The following is a 15,642-nucleotide window of genomic DNA, read 5'->3' on the forward strand; positions in this document are numbered from 1 at the left end:
ACATTGATAGACAGTGAGGGAGGTCTTGTGGTGCAGTAGTAGTGCCCCTACCTGTGGGCCAAGGGTTCCAGTCCCACTTTAGGACTTGATGGCCATGGAAGGTATATTCATAATGTGGCCAAACAGGTTGATTATCAGCCAGTAAATCCTTCTAGTACAGTACAGTAAAAAGAGAGAGTTTCCTGGTCAGCCATACTGCAGAAGGCAATGGTAAACCACTGCAGTACTTTGCCAAGAATAATCATGGACCAATCCAATGGAAGTCCATGGTCGCCAACATCATCTTAGGGTGTGGTACCTAAATGAGGAGGAGGATAGACAGCGCTTACCAGCAGTGTTGAGAATTTTCCTTTTGCCAATGGGAGATTGTCTTAATCATTTTGATTGGTGGGTTGAATTGATTGCTTGACTGCGGTTGCTAGGCAGTCAGGCTGGCTTCCGGCGGCCAGAATCCGGAAGTGACGCGCAGGCTGGGACGGAAGTTACACTGCAAAGCCTTCACCGTTTCTATGAGTGATGGCGGTGGATGTCCGCTCCAGGGCCAAGCGCTACGAGAAGCTCGACTTTCTGGGGGAGGGACAGGTGAGGCTTTCCCCGCACTTCAAATATTTAAACAATAGAGCAGCCGGGTGCAGTGCAGGGCTCAATCTGGGCGTTTGTTGCTTTTATATTAGCGGGGGAGGCTGATTGCAATCGATTGCTATATTTCTCATGGCTTATAATGACATTTGCTTGAGGAACTTTATTCAATTCTGAGCAGAAAATTGAGAGCTTCATTCACTCCTGCTTTAAGAATAGCCAGAGAACAATGCAATCAGTGCAATGCAAACTGAATAAAGGAACATAATTCTACTTCTTTGGCGGCGGCTGGTGGCATTCTTGCCTCTGAATCACAAGATTCTGGATTCAAGGCTCACTCCAGGGCTCGAGGGGGGAAATAAAATCAAGATGGACACTCCAGTTAATTACTGAGGGGATGCTGCACTGTCAGAGGTTCCGTCTTTCGGATGAGATGTTAAACCAAGGGCCGTTCTGCCTGCTCGGATGGATGTAAAAGATTCCGAGAAGCTGTTTCAAAGACGAGTAGGGGAGTTATCCCCGTTGTCTTGGCCAATATTTATCCCTCAATCAACATCAGAAAAAGACAGATTACCTGGTCGGTGCACCTGTTCTGGGAGTTTTTCTGAGCACAAATTAGCTGTCATGCTTTCTACATCATAACATGGATTACACTTCAAAAAGTACTTCATTTGCTGCAAAGTGCTTTGAGACACTTGGTGGTCATGAAAAGTGCTATATAAATGAAAGTTTTCCTTTTTTGTAGCCAATTTTTTATTACACAGAATTAAGCAGTTGAAGGAAATTTAACTAACCTTATTTTACCACCTAGCTTTTGGAGTTTGGATCATATGTCAACATTGAGCATTAACATCATAAACATTGTGAACTCCCCAACTTTGCCAGCATTTTGAATTGACTGGGATATCGATCACAGGTGTTGGTAAACTTGAAGCCCTAGTCACTTATAGATGTTCAAACTCAACTCCCAAATTCACTTTTGAGCCAGCTTGAGAACTGTGTGCCCAGGTTCTGTATTAGTGCATCTCAGCAAATATTAGGAGATCAAACTGAAGAAATTTGAAAATGTTGGTTCTTCCGAGGGCTTTGTGGGCAAACATATTGCATGGTGTGTCACTACTAAAAGCTTCCCAATTTAGATGTTTGAACTACCATATGTTGATATTATCCACAGCATTGAAAGGAGCACTACGTTTAACCTCACTGTCACTGAATGATGTCAGGCTAAAAATCAGCAAGAATTCGTATACCTGATTGATATCCAGCAAGCCCTGTCTCAGTGCTTGTGGGGTAAGGGACAAGATTACTTGACTTTGATGTTCTTCATTGTCAGATAACCTGCTGATGGTAATTGTCTAGACTAATAAATGAAGTATGGCTACATAAACTAGATCCCTGTTGAGCTAAGCTAGGACCTGTATTCCAAATGCATCAAGGCCTTGAAGAAAATGTGAAGGGTAAAAAAAAAACTTTGCCTGCCCCATGCCAAGTTTCTTCAGTTAGATCCTGTGCAATAGTCATAAGTAGTAAGAGTAGGGGTAGATGACTTGGCCTTCCAAGCCCGTTCTGACATTCAGTGAGAACATGGCTGATCTTCTAATTCATCTTCCTGCAGTATCCCCATGTGCTTTCCTTAGTATCCAAAAATCTATTGATCTCTGTCTTGATTATACTCAACAGCTGAGCATACACAGTGTTCTGGAGTAGAGAATTCCAAAAATTCATGACCCACTGAGTGAAGAAATTTCTCCCATTTGAGTCGTATTGACCAATCCCTTATTCTGAGACTGACTCCTCATTGTAAATTCCCTAGCCAGTGGAAACATCCTCCCAGCACCTGTCAGATTCCTTGAGCATTTTATCATAGATCTCAGTGTATAAGCTGACCTTTGAAGTTTCAAAATATCCTCCCAAAATTGGGGGTCAACTTATACACTAGAGTATAAAATGTGAACTGCTGGTGTTCGTGTAGGTGTTTGCCATTTTAAAATGGGGGTGGGGGTGGGGGTGGGGGGGAACACTCGTAATTCAAAGTAAATCACTGTGACTCATTGAATGAATTAATTCTACAAGGATACCCTTTACCACAATCCAAACATTTTAAACACTTCAAATTCATTGGGCAGAATTTTACAGCCCCGTTTCGGCGGGGCCGGGGCAGTAAAATGCGGCGGGCCATTATAAATGCCATTGACGACAGCGGGAACGTAAAACCCCGCTGCCGCAAAATTCTGCCTATTTGTCTTCAGCGTCGCTGCAAAGAGTTCATCAAATTCACTCTGAGTCACTGACTATGGTATTGTGTAAAGGTCCTACTCTAGATCAGATTTGGTACTTTCAGTTTCAGAATCATATCTCCACAGCAAATCATCTTCTTCTCCATTGAATTGGATGGTCCACATTTTTTTGAACGATCTAATAAGTTTGTGCATTAATAGCATCCCACGATTTGACGATGACAACCACAAGTATATCAAGTGCGGCACCACGCATACTTCCACTCTTTGTGAAGATTTTTTTCTCCCATCAGCCATCCACCTATTCCATTCAGATGCTAGACCCCCCCTGGTCTAAGTGCAGGTAGATGTTATTTCTTTGCAGGCACCTCTTTAGCTCATCGGTTATATGGGATCTGAGCATGTCCCACATTAAGAAGCTGTGCTTTCTGTGTAGACCACATTATCAATCCACAACTTCACTCTATCATGTTGTCATAGTGCAGTGAACTTGATTTTCAGCATAGTTTTACGTTTGAATAGGCTTTAATTTCATTCCATCAGCAATGCAGGCTAGTACCACTGTGAATCTTGTCTTCTCATGTCCTGTGGTTTTCATTAGAATTGCTTTTGAACCTTCCCACTCCACAGTTGGTTGCTGGGCATATCGAAGTTCCTGAGCATTTCATCCATGTTGCAGATGTGACATTATAGGTACTCTTGTTTTTGCCGCTGTCTCATGATGTTTCTCTGGAAGCTGGTAATTTTGTCATCGAGGTCTTTTGGTAGTCTGTGAACGATCTTGGTTTCCTGCAACAACACTAGACATCTTCATTCCATAAAGCAGCTATACAAATTAGCAGTTGCTTTGAAATCTTTGCTGGACTCTGGATTTGATTTGTTCCACTTAAGTGCGTATCTATGCATTTCTGGTGACGATGAAACCGTTCTGACAATTTTCGAGGACCCATTCTGATATGTTTCTGACGATCAGGCCAGTGGCTGGTCCCTTTTCTGATAGTATATTTAGTTTTGGGTATCTTCTTCAGGGCAGAGTCTTTCCATTCTCGCACCAGTTTTTCACTAACACTGAATTCTGTCACTGCAGCACAGTTATTTGTCGAGTTAGCAAATGTTACGACTTTTAGTTTGAAACCAGCTTCGTACGTCATTTTTTTTGCCGGAAGACCCATTTCTGTTTGCCATTCACTGTCCATGGTCTACTCTGCATGGGCATGTCTTAAGCTTCCACGCATCTTCTTGGCAACTGCTTTATCCCATGAGCCGACTTATAAGCTGAGTGAAACATGCATTTCTGAGGCTGACTCCTAATGAGTGTAGCATTTGTTACCAAGAATGGTTGTCAACTTATATGCTGGGTACAGGCCTAAACATCGTTTTTGGAAAATTGGTGTCGACTTATATGCCAGGCTGACTTATACACCACGATCTACAGTATATTGTTCAATATGATCAACTCTCATTCTTCTAAACTCTAGCAAATATAGACCTAGTTTCTTAATCACACCTCATAGGACCACCTCCTCATCCCAGGAATCAATATACTAAACCTTTGTTGCATTATCTCTGGCAAATGTACCCTTGCTTCGATACAAAGAAATCCAAATATACTACCTCTACTGGTTCCCCCTTATCTGCCCAATCACTTACAACTCAAAAAACAGCTGACAGATTTGTCAAACACTATTTCCCTTTCATTAATCCATGTTGGTTCAACCCAAATCATCTTATGATTTTCTAAGTCTTCAGTTACCAGTCCCTAATAATAGATTCTATTCCTTTCCCTACAACTGATTTCAGACTAACTAGCCTTTAGCCTCTTCCGTCACTGAATAGTAGGGATATGTTTGCTACTTTTTATTCTGTAGACCTTTCTGAAAACGAGAGGCATTCTGGACAAGCGAAACCAATGATATAGTGTCAAAAGCTTTAATTTTTTTGTATTTTTTCTTGATGTCTCTTTAGCCACTTTATTACCTTTATTAAGCTCTCTGTTCCTTTCTGATCCATTCTGCTTATTTTTATCCAAATCACTACTCTTCTCATTGACATTTCCCTTACTGCTTTTAAATGCACCCTTTCCTTAACCAGCTCCACCCACCCCCCATTTGACAAACATCTATATGAGTGTGCAAGACAATTGTGCAGTACTTGAGGCAAGTGTAGCCACATTGTTACTCTGAATTTTTAATATAATATTGCAAGTCATATTCATGATCCATTAGTCATTTGCAATTTTGCTAATGAACACGTATGTTGCCTATCTCAGTGCAGTCCATATTGTGGGCCTTTTGTGTGATACTGGAGTTTCTAGCTGAACAGTCAATCTGCTTTCTTTTAAATGGGCCCAACTTTTGATGTTAGCTGAATGGCTCCCTTGGTGAGTTTGGGGAGTCCAAAATATCTGTAAGGTTGGAATTATCTAGATTGTAGTGAGTACTTGTGCTTTGAATGTACTCCCCTTCTCTTTAAATTTTTTAAACCATCTCCAGTGTTCAAATATGCAATTTTGACAGGAATATATAAATAGAAAATATTTAACTTTCTAGAATATATTGTTTAAATGAATATAAAAATCAGTTCTAAAGTTGTTATCGAGGTATAAAAGGAAAGATATTCAGAAAATATGTTGCCCAACCAAAAGCTGCATTAAACCCTGCAATAGTTTAACTGCAAGTTGCTGCACCAAACATACCAGAAAGATCCAAAATTCAACTGCCAATCTGTTATGATAGCTGACCTTACTCAGGGCAGTAGTATGAGCATTATGATTAGTCTCAGCTTCCCTGAATTATGGAGGAGAAAATCGCCTTGAATTCCCACTTCCTAACACTATCCTTTGAACTCTGCAGGAAGTGTACATTGTGGGCATTGGATGAAGACAGGACTGCACCTGAATATAATGCCCAATGATGTTAAATAGATTATCAATACCCTCTGTGCAGATGTGGGCAAGATACCTTGGGGCAGCTGGTCCCTGTATAATCATAACCCAACAGGGAATGGATGCCTTTGAGGGAAAAGGGTGAGAGTAAAACACCCTGAATACCAGGCTGGATGATTTCTGTGAAGCAGTATCATACCTAAGAAGTTATCATAGAATTTTGCAGTGAGACCCATTATTATAATTTAAGTCTCACTGGCATTACCATCGCTCACTATACATTCCTGTCAAAATTGCATATTTGAACACTGGAGCTGGTTTAAAAAATTTAAAGAGAAGGGGAGTACATTCGAAGCACAAGTACTCACTACAATCTAGGTAATTCCAACCTTACAGATATTTTGGACTCAAGTTGGGCCCATTTAAACGCCAAGCATTTAAACAGGGAAGAAAGCAGATTGACCGTTCAGCTAGAAACTCCAGTATCACACAGAAGGCCCACAAATTGGACTGCACTGAGATAGGCATATACATGTGCATTAGCAAAATTGCAAATGACTAATGGATCATGAATATGACTTGCAATATTATATTAAAAGTTCAGAGTAACCAAAGTAATACACAAGCTTGTCATTTGTGAGCTCAGTAACTCAATGGGGAATGTGAATATGTTTGGTCATAGTTCAAAACTAATATACCTCTTTTCTATACCCACTTTCACTGCTTTAGTTGCAGAACTCTATTTCTAGCCTGCATTTGCTAATCACTGCATTGCTTTTGAAATTTGTTTCGTGTAAATTGGAAATCTAGGTTAGCATAGAATTACTACTTATTGTGTTTCAGGTCTCATTGCTGCAGCGGCTCGGCTTGATTCTCGTTTGCCTGGGGCCGCATAGGGCTTGCCCCCATTCTTTCTTCCCAGTTGCTCTTGCATCACTTTTTGTCTATTTACTTTTAACTGTATCTGTGCAATACTAATTTTCCATGTATGATGATTATGAAAACTAGAAATTATTTATTGTTGATTTGCTCAAAAAATTTATTCTTTCTTTGCCACAATGAAAACGAACAATTAGGTACAAGGTAATTATGTTCCTTTATAGATATAATGCCTTTGAGGGAATAGGGTGAGAGTTCGATGAAGCATGACAGGAGCAGTACCAAGCATACCTAAAAATGAGGTGTCAACTTGATGAAGCCACAACACAGGACTACTTGTGTGTCAAACAACATAAGCAGCAAGTGTTAGAGCTAAGTGATCCCACAACCAATGGATCAGATCTAAGCTCTGCAGCCCTGCCACATCCAATTGTAAATGATGGTGGACAATTAAACAATTCACTGGAGAAGGAGGCTCCACTAATACACCTATCCTCAATGAAGGGAGAGCCTGGCACATCAGTGCAAAATACAAGGCTGAAGCATTTGCAACCATCTTTAGCCAGAAGTGCCAAGTGGATGGTCCATCTTGGCCTCTTCCTGAGATCCCCACCATTAGTGCCAGTCTTCAGCCAATTCGATTCACTCCACGTGATATTGAGAAACGGTTGAAAGCACTGGATACTGCAAAGACTATGGACCCTGACAACATTCCAACAATAGTACTGAAGACTTGTGCTCCAGAACTTTCCATGCTCCTGGCCAAGCTGTTCCAGTACAGCTACGACACAGGCATCTACCCGGCTATGTGGAAAATTGCCCAGGTATGTTCTGTACACAAGCAAGACAAGTTCACCCTGGCCAACTACCACCCCCATCAGTCTATTCTCAATAATCAGTAAAGTGATGGAAGAGGTGGTTGATGGTGCTATCACACTTATTCAGAAATAACATGCTCAATGACACTCGGTTTGGGTTCTGCCAGGTCCACACAGCTTCTGACCTCATTACAGCCTTAGTCCAAACATGGACAAAATAGCTGAACTCCAGAGGTGAGGTGAGAGTGACTGCCCTTGACATCAAGGCAGCATTTCACCAAGTGTGATAACAAAGAGTCCCAATAAAAACTGGAGTTAATGAGAATCAGGGGGAAAACTCTCCACTGGCTGGAGTCATGCCTAGCACAAAGGAAGATGGTTGTGGTGGTTGGAGGTCAAACATCTCAGTTCCAGGACATCACTGCAGGAGTTCCTCAGGGTAGTGTCCTAGGCCCAGACAACTTCAGCTGCTTCATCAATGATCTTCCTTCCATCATAAGGTCAGAAGTGGGATGTTCGCTGATTGCACGATGTTCACCATTTGTGACTCCACAGATGCTGAAGCAGCCCATGCCCATATGCAACTAGATCTGGACAACAATCAGGCTTGGGCTGAGAAGTGGCAAGTTCCATTTGTGCCACACAAGTGCCAGGCAATGACCATCTCCTAACATCTCCCCATGACATTCAATGGCATTACTATTGTTGAATTCTCCACTACCAACATACTGGGGGTTACCGTTGACCAGAAACTGAAATGGACCAGCCATATAAATACTTTGGCTACAAGAGCAGATCAGAGGCTGTAGAGAGTAACTCACCTCTTGACTTCCCAAAGCCTGTCCTCCATCTGCAAGGCACAAGTCAGTAGTGTGATGGAATACTCTCCACTTGCCTGGATGAGTGCAGCCTCAACAACATTCGAAGCTTAACATAGTCCAGGACAAACTAGCTTGCTTCATTGGCACCCCATCCACCACCTTCAATGTTCACTCCCTCCACCACTGCACAGTGGCAGCAGTGTGTACAATCTACAAGATGAATTGCAGCAACTCACGGTTGTGGTGCCTTTGACAAATGGACCACAGGAGTCTCAGGTACAGGTCACGATTGTTTATTCGAGCAAGGAGAGAAACCATCTCAATGCAGCTTGAGACAGTACTCTGCTAAATTACAAGTGTTCACCATATTTATACATTATTGGTCATGTACAAGACCATCCTCCAGATTCCGACCTCGTCAACATATAGGTTTACATTAAACAGAAATTTGTGGTAACAAAGGTACATGCATCATATGCCCCTACTTTCACCCCGGCGGAGACCTTCCCTCTTATCTAAACTAGGACCATCTGTTCTTTCCTTATCTGCTATAAACAGAGCTAATTTTAGTTGCTTTTCAACCTAAGGCTCCTAGGACACCCATTCTATCGTATTTGCATTTCTCTCTGTCCAGCCTGCCTTGTTGATGATCACAGTCCATGAGAGTGTGCAAGGTTCAGATTCCTCTCTGTCCAGCCTGGCCTTTTAACTATTTATGTACTTGCAGGCACTGGCTGCTTGGAGATTCCACAATATCATTTCCTTACAATAAATTCGTATTGTATCCCTATATTGTCCCCTAACATCACCAAGGCTCCTTCCAAACCCTTGACCTCTACCATCTAGAAGGACAGGGCAACAGATGCATGGAAGCACCACCACCTGCAAGCTCCCCTCCAAGCCACACACCATCCTGACTTGGAACTATATCGCTGTTCCTTCACTGTCGCTGGGTCAAAATCCTGGAACTTCCTAACAGCACTGTGGGTGTACCTGCACCACATGGACTGCAGTGGTTCAAGAAGGGAGCTCACCAACACCTTCTCGAGCAATTAGGTATGGGCAGTAAATGCTGGTCTAGCCAGCAACACCCACATCTTGCGAAATAATTTTTTTTTTAAATCCTGCATACTTGTGATATAAAATGGACGATTTATATGAAGCAATATCCTGTATAATAAATTATCACAGAATTTTATAGTGAGGCCTGTTATTACCATTTTAAGTCTTATGGTGTCACTGCAACACACAAGCCTGTCATTTGTGAGCTTAGTAACTCAGTGGAGGATCACCTAATGTAAGTATGTTGGTAATAAGAAAAGAATTATGTATATAGTGTTCCAAGAAGAGTCGTATTGGACTTTAAACGTTAACTCTGTTTTTCTCTCCACAGATGCTGCCTGACATGCTGAGTCTTTTTGACACTTTGTTTCTCTGTACCTGCTTGCACTGCTTGAAGTTTTTGAAGATAACTTTGTCATGAAAAACTGTATAAAATCATGAACTTAGCGCAATACATAAATGCAAGGGAAAGATGATCAAATCCACAATTTTCAGTTCAGTTTAGGTGCATTAAACTATAGGCTATTTTTGGCAGTGGTGATTTATAATTTGCTTCCACCTCCTGCACCACCCCCCCACCCCCCCCAAACTAAAGTGGTGCAGTTATTTTTTTCTTCTGTTTTCAATTTTTAGTTTGCCACTGTGTATAAGGCAAAGGACAAGAACACAGACAACATCGTTGCAATAAAGAAGGTAAGCATAGCTTTCATCAGGTCTTTTTTATCTGAAGAAGTACATGTTTACTAGTTTGGTAAAGACGGAACATCATTTAAAGTTTTCAAAGGAGAACTTTAAATGGTCAATAATTAGACACATTATCATTTAACTTCTTTAGATTCTCACTGCTCCTACTAATCTGATGACCTTTTATATAACTATGTTGAATTCCATTTGCCACCTCTCTGTTCATTGTCTTCCCAGGCTTTTGGATTTTCACATATTGGCTAGAATTATTGGTTACTGCACCCAGTTTGGTGTTATCTCCAAACATAGACTGTTTGGACAATATTCTTTCTCCTAAGTCATTTTATAAAATATATAAATAACAGCAGCCTAGTGCTGACTGCTTTGCGCCTCTTGGCAACTAGTTTCTGGTCTGAAATCTCCTCATGCATGTCTCGGTCTTTGCTTTCTACCTTCTAACCATTATCAATCTGGCCTAACACTTTTGCCATCTCTCCCATAGACATATACATTATGAATCAATCTACTTTTTGAACAATGTCAAATGTCTTCCTGAAATCTATCACCCGCACTCACCTGGTCTGCAGCCTCCTCCAAGTAAGCCAACTTCAATGGGATGTGAATGGACCTGGCCCAGTTAAATTACATCCAAGTACTAGAAGGAAAAAATTAAGGTTTCAAGTGATTCCAATGCATGATGCTGCTTTTCAGCCTGACTTCCATTCTGAACACACAAACGCATCATGGGAACATCGCCCTCTGAGGGGCTTGGCATTCCAAGTTCCTTATGTAGCCACTCAATTGCTGTTGATTGACAAAAAAAACCCTGAAATCGGTTTCCAAGAGTAGGTGGAAAGCCTCTTCCTGAGTTTCAGGGCTGAAGATAGAAAGACTGCACTTAGCAGAGAACGTCCCAGGTTCTGGATTTACTTTGATTCTGAATGAAGACCCAATCTCGGGCATGGGTGCTTGCACCAATGGAGAAATGCCCACCTCTGACCACTGATCATTGGCTAACTTACCTGAAACTACTTCCTGTGCTTGTTGGACCCTGTGGATCGGCTGCAGGCTTAAGGCAGAATATAAAGTTCAAAAATAAAAGCAAAAAACTGCGGATGCTGGAAATCCAAAATAAAAAATACCTGGGAAAAGCTCAGCAGATCTGGCAGCATCGGCGGAGAAGAGTACAGTTGATGTTTCAGAAGGTTCTGTTGAAGGGTCATGAGGACTCGAAATGTCAACTGTACTCTTCTCCGCTGATGCTGCCAGACCTGCTGAGTTTTTCCAGGTATATTTTGTTTAGAATATAAAGTTCTCCTGGGCTGATGCAGTTTGCACGCTGTAGTTTCCCCATCCCTAATCTAGAGCCTATTCTAGAAATAGAATAGAAATAGTATAGTATAGTATAAAATATATAGTATAGTATAAAAAGTATTTACTGGCCACCCTCATAAATTTGGAAAAGCCACAGGTGCAACTTTCAGAGAACACAAAATTCATAGACAACTGGTGTTCTATGTTAAAACCATCATAATTTTTCGGTAATATTGTGATGTTACAGCTGAAACATTTACTCTGCTTTAATGCACTTAATTTTCTACTTCTGTATTTGCTTTTTTTCAGATTAAGGTTGGTCACAGATCAGAAGCTAAAGATGGTAAGTAGTGGAGTATCTTAGTTGATTAAGAATTCAAGGTCCTTTTGTAATGCACAGAGGCTTTTTTCCATTTTAGTCGCATATGATTTCAGTAAGGTAACAATAACCTTTGAATCTGTAAGATATTTATGCGGTCAGTAGCGAACAAAAAGACACCAGCCAATCTTTACACTTGTGTTTATCCATAAACTTTCTATGCATTTTTGTACCTGTACTGGAATTTTCTGTGGTTCGAGAGCCATTTTGGCCCAACACCCTTCACAGGAGATATGAGGCCTGTGTGAACAAGGCTGTTAACCAATCATATTGAAGAATCATTACTGAGCTGTCTGCAGTCTGAACTAGGAAGTTTTGGTTAAGCATAGAGTATTTAATTCAGTGTCAAATCATGTATAGAAGCCAAAACAGAGAATGAAAGAAATATTGGATGAAGAGTGAGAGAATAAAAAGATAGAAATTTAAATCTCTAAAAGATGAAGGAATGAGACTCCACACTTGTAAAAGTTAATTTTCAGTGCCAGAGAAGTTTTTTTGGAAGTAATCAAGATATATCATACACTTAAAAGAATACTTGCATTTGAATGTATAATACATAGCTTTTCTTAGTGGGTATCAATCATGTAAGTACAGCAATTTCTGAAGTGCCTTGGGGCATTTTATTACATTAAAGGCACTATACATATTCAAGCTGTGTTGTATGGTGCGCTTCTTTGTTGAGTCAGAAGATACTGGTATCACAATGCTTCTAGGGGAACAAGGCAACTCATTCAGTAACTTCCTGATTATCGTGTTTCAACTATGTATGTGCGGTTGCTGGAATTTACTTTATTCCCCACTGTACTGCTTAAAATGTTTTTGTTTAAAAATAGGCTCTTTTAAGAAAAATAACATGATCTGCAAATGTACCCTGGGAAATGGTTCTCTTCTCTTATTTTTACATAAAATAATTAGGGAAAGGCCAGTCAGTTTACTTGATTACTAAGAGAAGCACACATCTGGATGGGCAATAAATGCTGGCCCAGCCAGCAAAGCCCACATCCCGTGAATGAATAAAAAAAACACACCCAAGAGCTAGAAATAATTATTTATACTTCAGTGGGAAATTAATCATCACCATTTAATTAGGATGGCCTAGGAACAGACAGCATCACATGCTTCTGTGTATGTTTTATGGAATTTGCTGTTCATTTTAAGAGGTAAGTACCTCTGAGTGGCTAACTGAATTCTGAAAGGCAAGGCTATCAGCGGGATTTTCCGCACCCGCCTGCTGCTGCGATCTTCCGGTCCCACCACAAGTCAATGAACTTCTGGCTGGGGCGCCGCCTCGCCCACGGCAGGAAAATCCCGGCCTATGTTTCACAGGAACTCTTAATGTACTGGTTGGTTAGTCCAGCTGCAACAGATTTGGAGGCCAGGTATAGCTCCATTGGAAGAAGCCTCAGTGTAATTAGAGAAAATTGTAACTGGGTAGGATTGGGTGTTTACTCCTTCTTCATGGTGCTTATATCTATTCTTTAAAGAAGAATCTGTAAGAAAGCCAATCAAAGGAACTGAGTTGAACTCTCAGTTGCAGACTTTCATCAACTGGTTTAAAGTTGCTAGTATTTCGACTGATTCCAACAACTTTGCTGTTAGTCTTTTCCAGCAGCAAACACTATCTGTGAATAAACCTGCGATAGCTTAATCTGTTATGAAAATGTTTGACATGAGTGATGTGTCCTCTGAGTGAAGTGAGCACATAGTGAAAATTTGGTATCTAATCAAGAGACAAAAAGTAAACAGGTCTACTGTTCCCCAAGGGTATTTAGCCCCTCAAACCTGTTCAACCATTCTGGCTGATCTGCGACCCAACTCAGTGCACCCACCTTTGCCCCATATCCCTTAATATCTTTGGTTAACAAAAGTCTATCAATCTCAGATTTAAGATTAGCAACTTACCTAACATCAATTGCCAGCTGTGGAAGTGAATTCAAAACTTCTACCACCCTTTGCATGCATACTATCCCAGGTTGCTGTGCACACAGGGTATTGCTTCAGTTCATAGGAGGTGTGGGCTTGCTTATTATATGAGCTCAATTTTGTGTTATGCATGAGAGCAATGACTTTGAGATGCCTGAATTATGGTAGTGCAAGCACCCAAGGAACCTTTTAAATGGAAGTGGAAATGTAAATCTAGATCCCGTTAGGCAATGGGCCCATTAATGCCAAACTATGTTTTTTTAAAAAAAGTACAATTCTTGGGAGAACCGCTCAGATGTTTGTCAAGAAATGTTCGCTCCTCACTACCTCCTCAAGGGCAATTAGGTTTGGACTGTAAACGTTGGCCTCGCCCGCACCCTGTGATTGAATTAAAAAATAGACCAAGCATTTGTGTGCTTTAAATAAGCATTACATTGACCCTTTCCTCCCTCCCCATTCTTTTGCAATAATGTTTTGTGTGCATGTAGATCTTTATTTTGGTTAAGGTTACTTGAGAAATATAACTTTAAATTTTAAAAAATTGCTATGAAATTGATTATATTGCTGATAGTTCTAATAATTTCTGAATTCTTAAAACCAAAATATGAACATTGTCCAAATAATGCTTATTCTTGACACAATCAAAACATCAGTACATCAAAATATTTTATCCCCCTCAAAAAAGTTCTGTAACAGAAAACTAGATATTACCTTCTGGCAAACATACTAATATTTATAAAGATATTTCAAACTGCTACTTAAAAACTAAATGACTTTTTAAAATCCCACACTGGCACTGCATATTGAATATTTGATACACTCTTTCCCCATATTCCCAAAAAATGCTTGAGCAGAGTAATATAACAAAACAATTGTAATGTGGGATTTGAATAATCAAATGTTTTGATTTGTAGTTGAAAGCAAGTTACAACTGCAGTACATAATATCTTGCTATAATCCCAACAAATTACTCTGTATTCAAATAACTGAGCTAATTTTAATTTCTTATGGTTCAAACTTATTGAAATGAAAGTTAAATATATGTTACATAAAAATGCTGTAAGTGTCTCTTGAAAATTATTTTAATTATATATGGAGAGCTGGGCAAAGTAAATTTGTTAAAAGAAAAACACTGCAGATGCTGGAAATCTGAAATAAAAACAGCATACAGATGCTGCCAGACCTGCTGAGTTTTTCTAGCATTTTCTGTTTTTATTAAAGCAAATTTGTTACTATGCTTTGAGAAAACAGTGATTGAAAACCACTAGAATTGCTGAAGGAATACTTTGTACCTTAGGTCACTGATTCAAAATTCAACCTCGCCTTCATTCTCAATAGTACTGTAGTCCCCTAAACCCTGCATTGATGACAGAAAACTACCCACTGTTTACTAATTAGTCAGAAAAACAAACATATTAAAAGTTGGAAGGAATTTGAAGTAGTTAAAGAAATCTAACCTGTAACCGTGATTATATCTTGGTGCATCACATCTCTTTTTCCTGACCACTATTGTTCTGTTGTTTCAGGAATTAATAGAACAGCTCTTCGAGAAATCAAGTTACTACAGGAACTCAGCCACCCAAATATTATAGGAGTAAGTATGACAGAACAATTTCAAAATTATTTTGCGTGACTAATAACTTTTTTTTTTCAAATTTAAGTAAGACGAACTTCAAAGTGATGGGAAATGAATTGATCGAGATAAACTGGACTGAATTGTTAATGGTTAAATCTACAAACAGACAGTGAGGAGATTTCAAAAAATTGAGTATGATACAAAGTACCTCTAAAAGGCAAAGGCTCCACTTGTGCAGTTAACCAACCATGGTCAACAAATGAGGTAAAAGACAGCATTAAGCTAAAAGAAAAGATTTACACAAATGCAAGGGAAAGTGTGAATCCCAACAGACTGGAAGAACTATAAGAGCAACATAAGGATACAAAGAAAGTAATGAGTTGAAAAAAGGGATATTGAAAACCTTCCAAGGAAATATTAAAGCTACAGCAAGTTTCTCTTATTTATATTAAGAAAAGGAAAATGGCAAAGAGGAATTAGGCCAAT

At 40.0% G+C, this 15,642-nt stretch overlaps 1 protein-coding gene across 4 annotated transcripts in view; it reads left to right on the forward strand.

Annotated features, from left to right (window-relative positions):
• The first annotated feature begins 447 nt into the window (after positions 1-447).
• The window catches only part of cdk7 (cyclin-dependent kinase 7), a 38,309-nt gene continuing 23,114 nt past the window's right edge, over positions 448-15,642 (forward strand). For 2 of the 4 annotated variants that reach the window (XM_078563109.1, XM_078563096.1), the window contains exons 1-4: positions 468-582; positions 9,914-9,973; positions 11,588-11,621; positions 15,107-15,174. In XM_078563109.1, the coding sequence (XP_078419235.1) occupies positions 517-582; positions 9,914-9,973; positions 11,588-11,621; positions 15,107-15,174 (228 nt within the window). In that variant the 5' untranslated portion in view covers positions 468-516. Of the gene's footprint in view, positions 583-9,913; positions 9,974-10,464; positions 10,562-11,587; positions 11,622-15,106; positions 15,175-15,642 lie in introns of those variants that run through there. The other 2 variants (XR_013579508.1, XM_078563117.1) reach the window with 2 other exon arrangements.

Source organism: Cetorhinus maximus, chromosome 2 (genome assembly GCF_964194155.1).
Source record: "Cetorhinus maximus chromosome 2, sCetMax3.hap1.1, whole genome shotgun sequence".
Classification (NCBI taxonomy): Eukaryota; Metazoa; Chordata; class Chondrichthyes; order Lamniformes; family Cetorhinidae; genus Cetorhinus; species Cetorhinus maximus.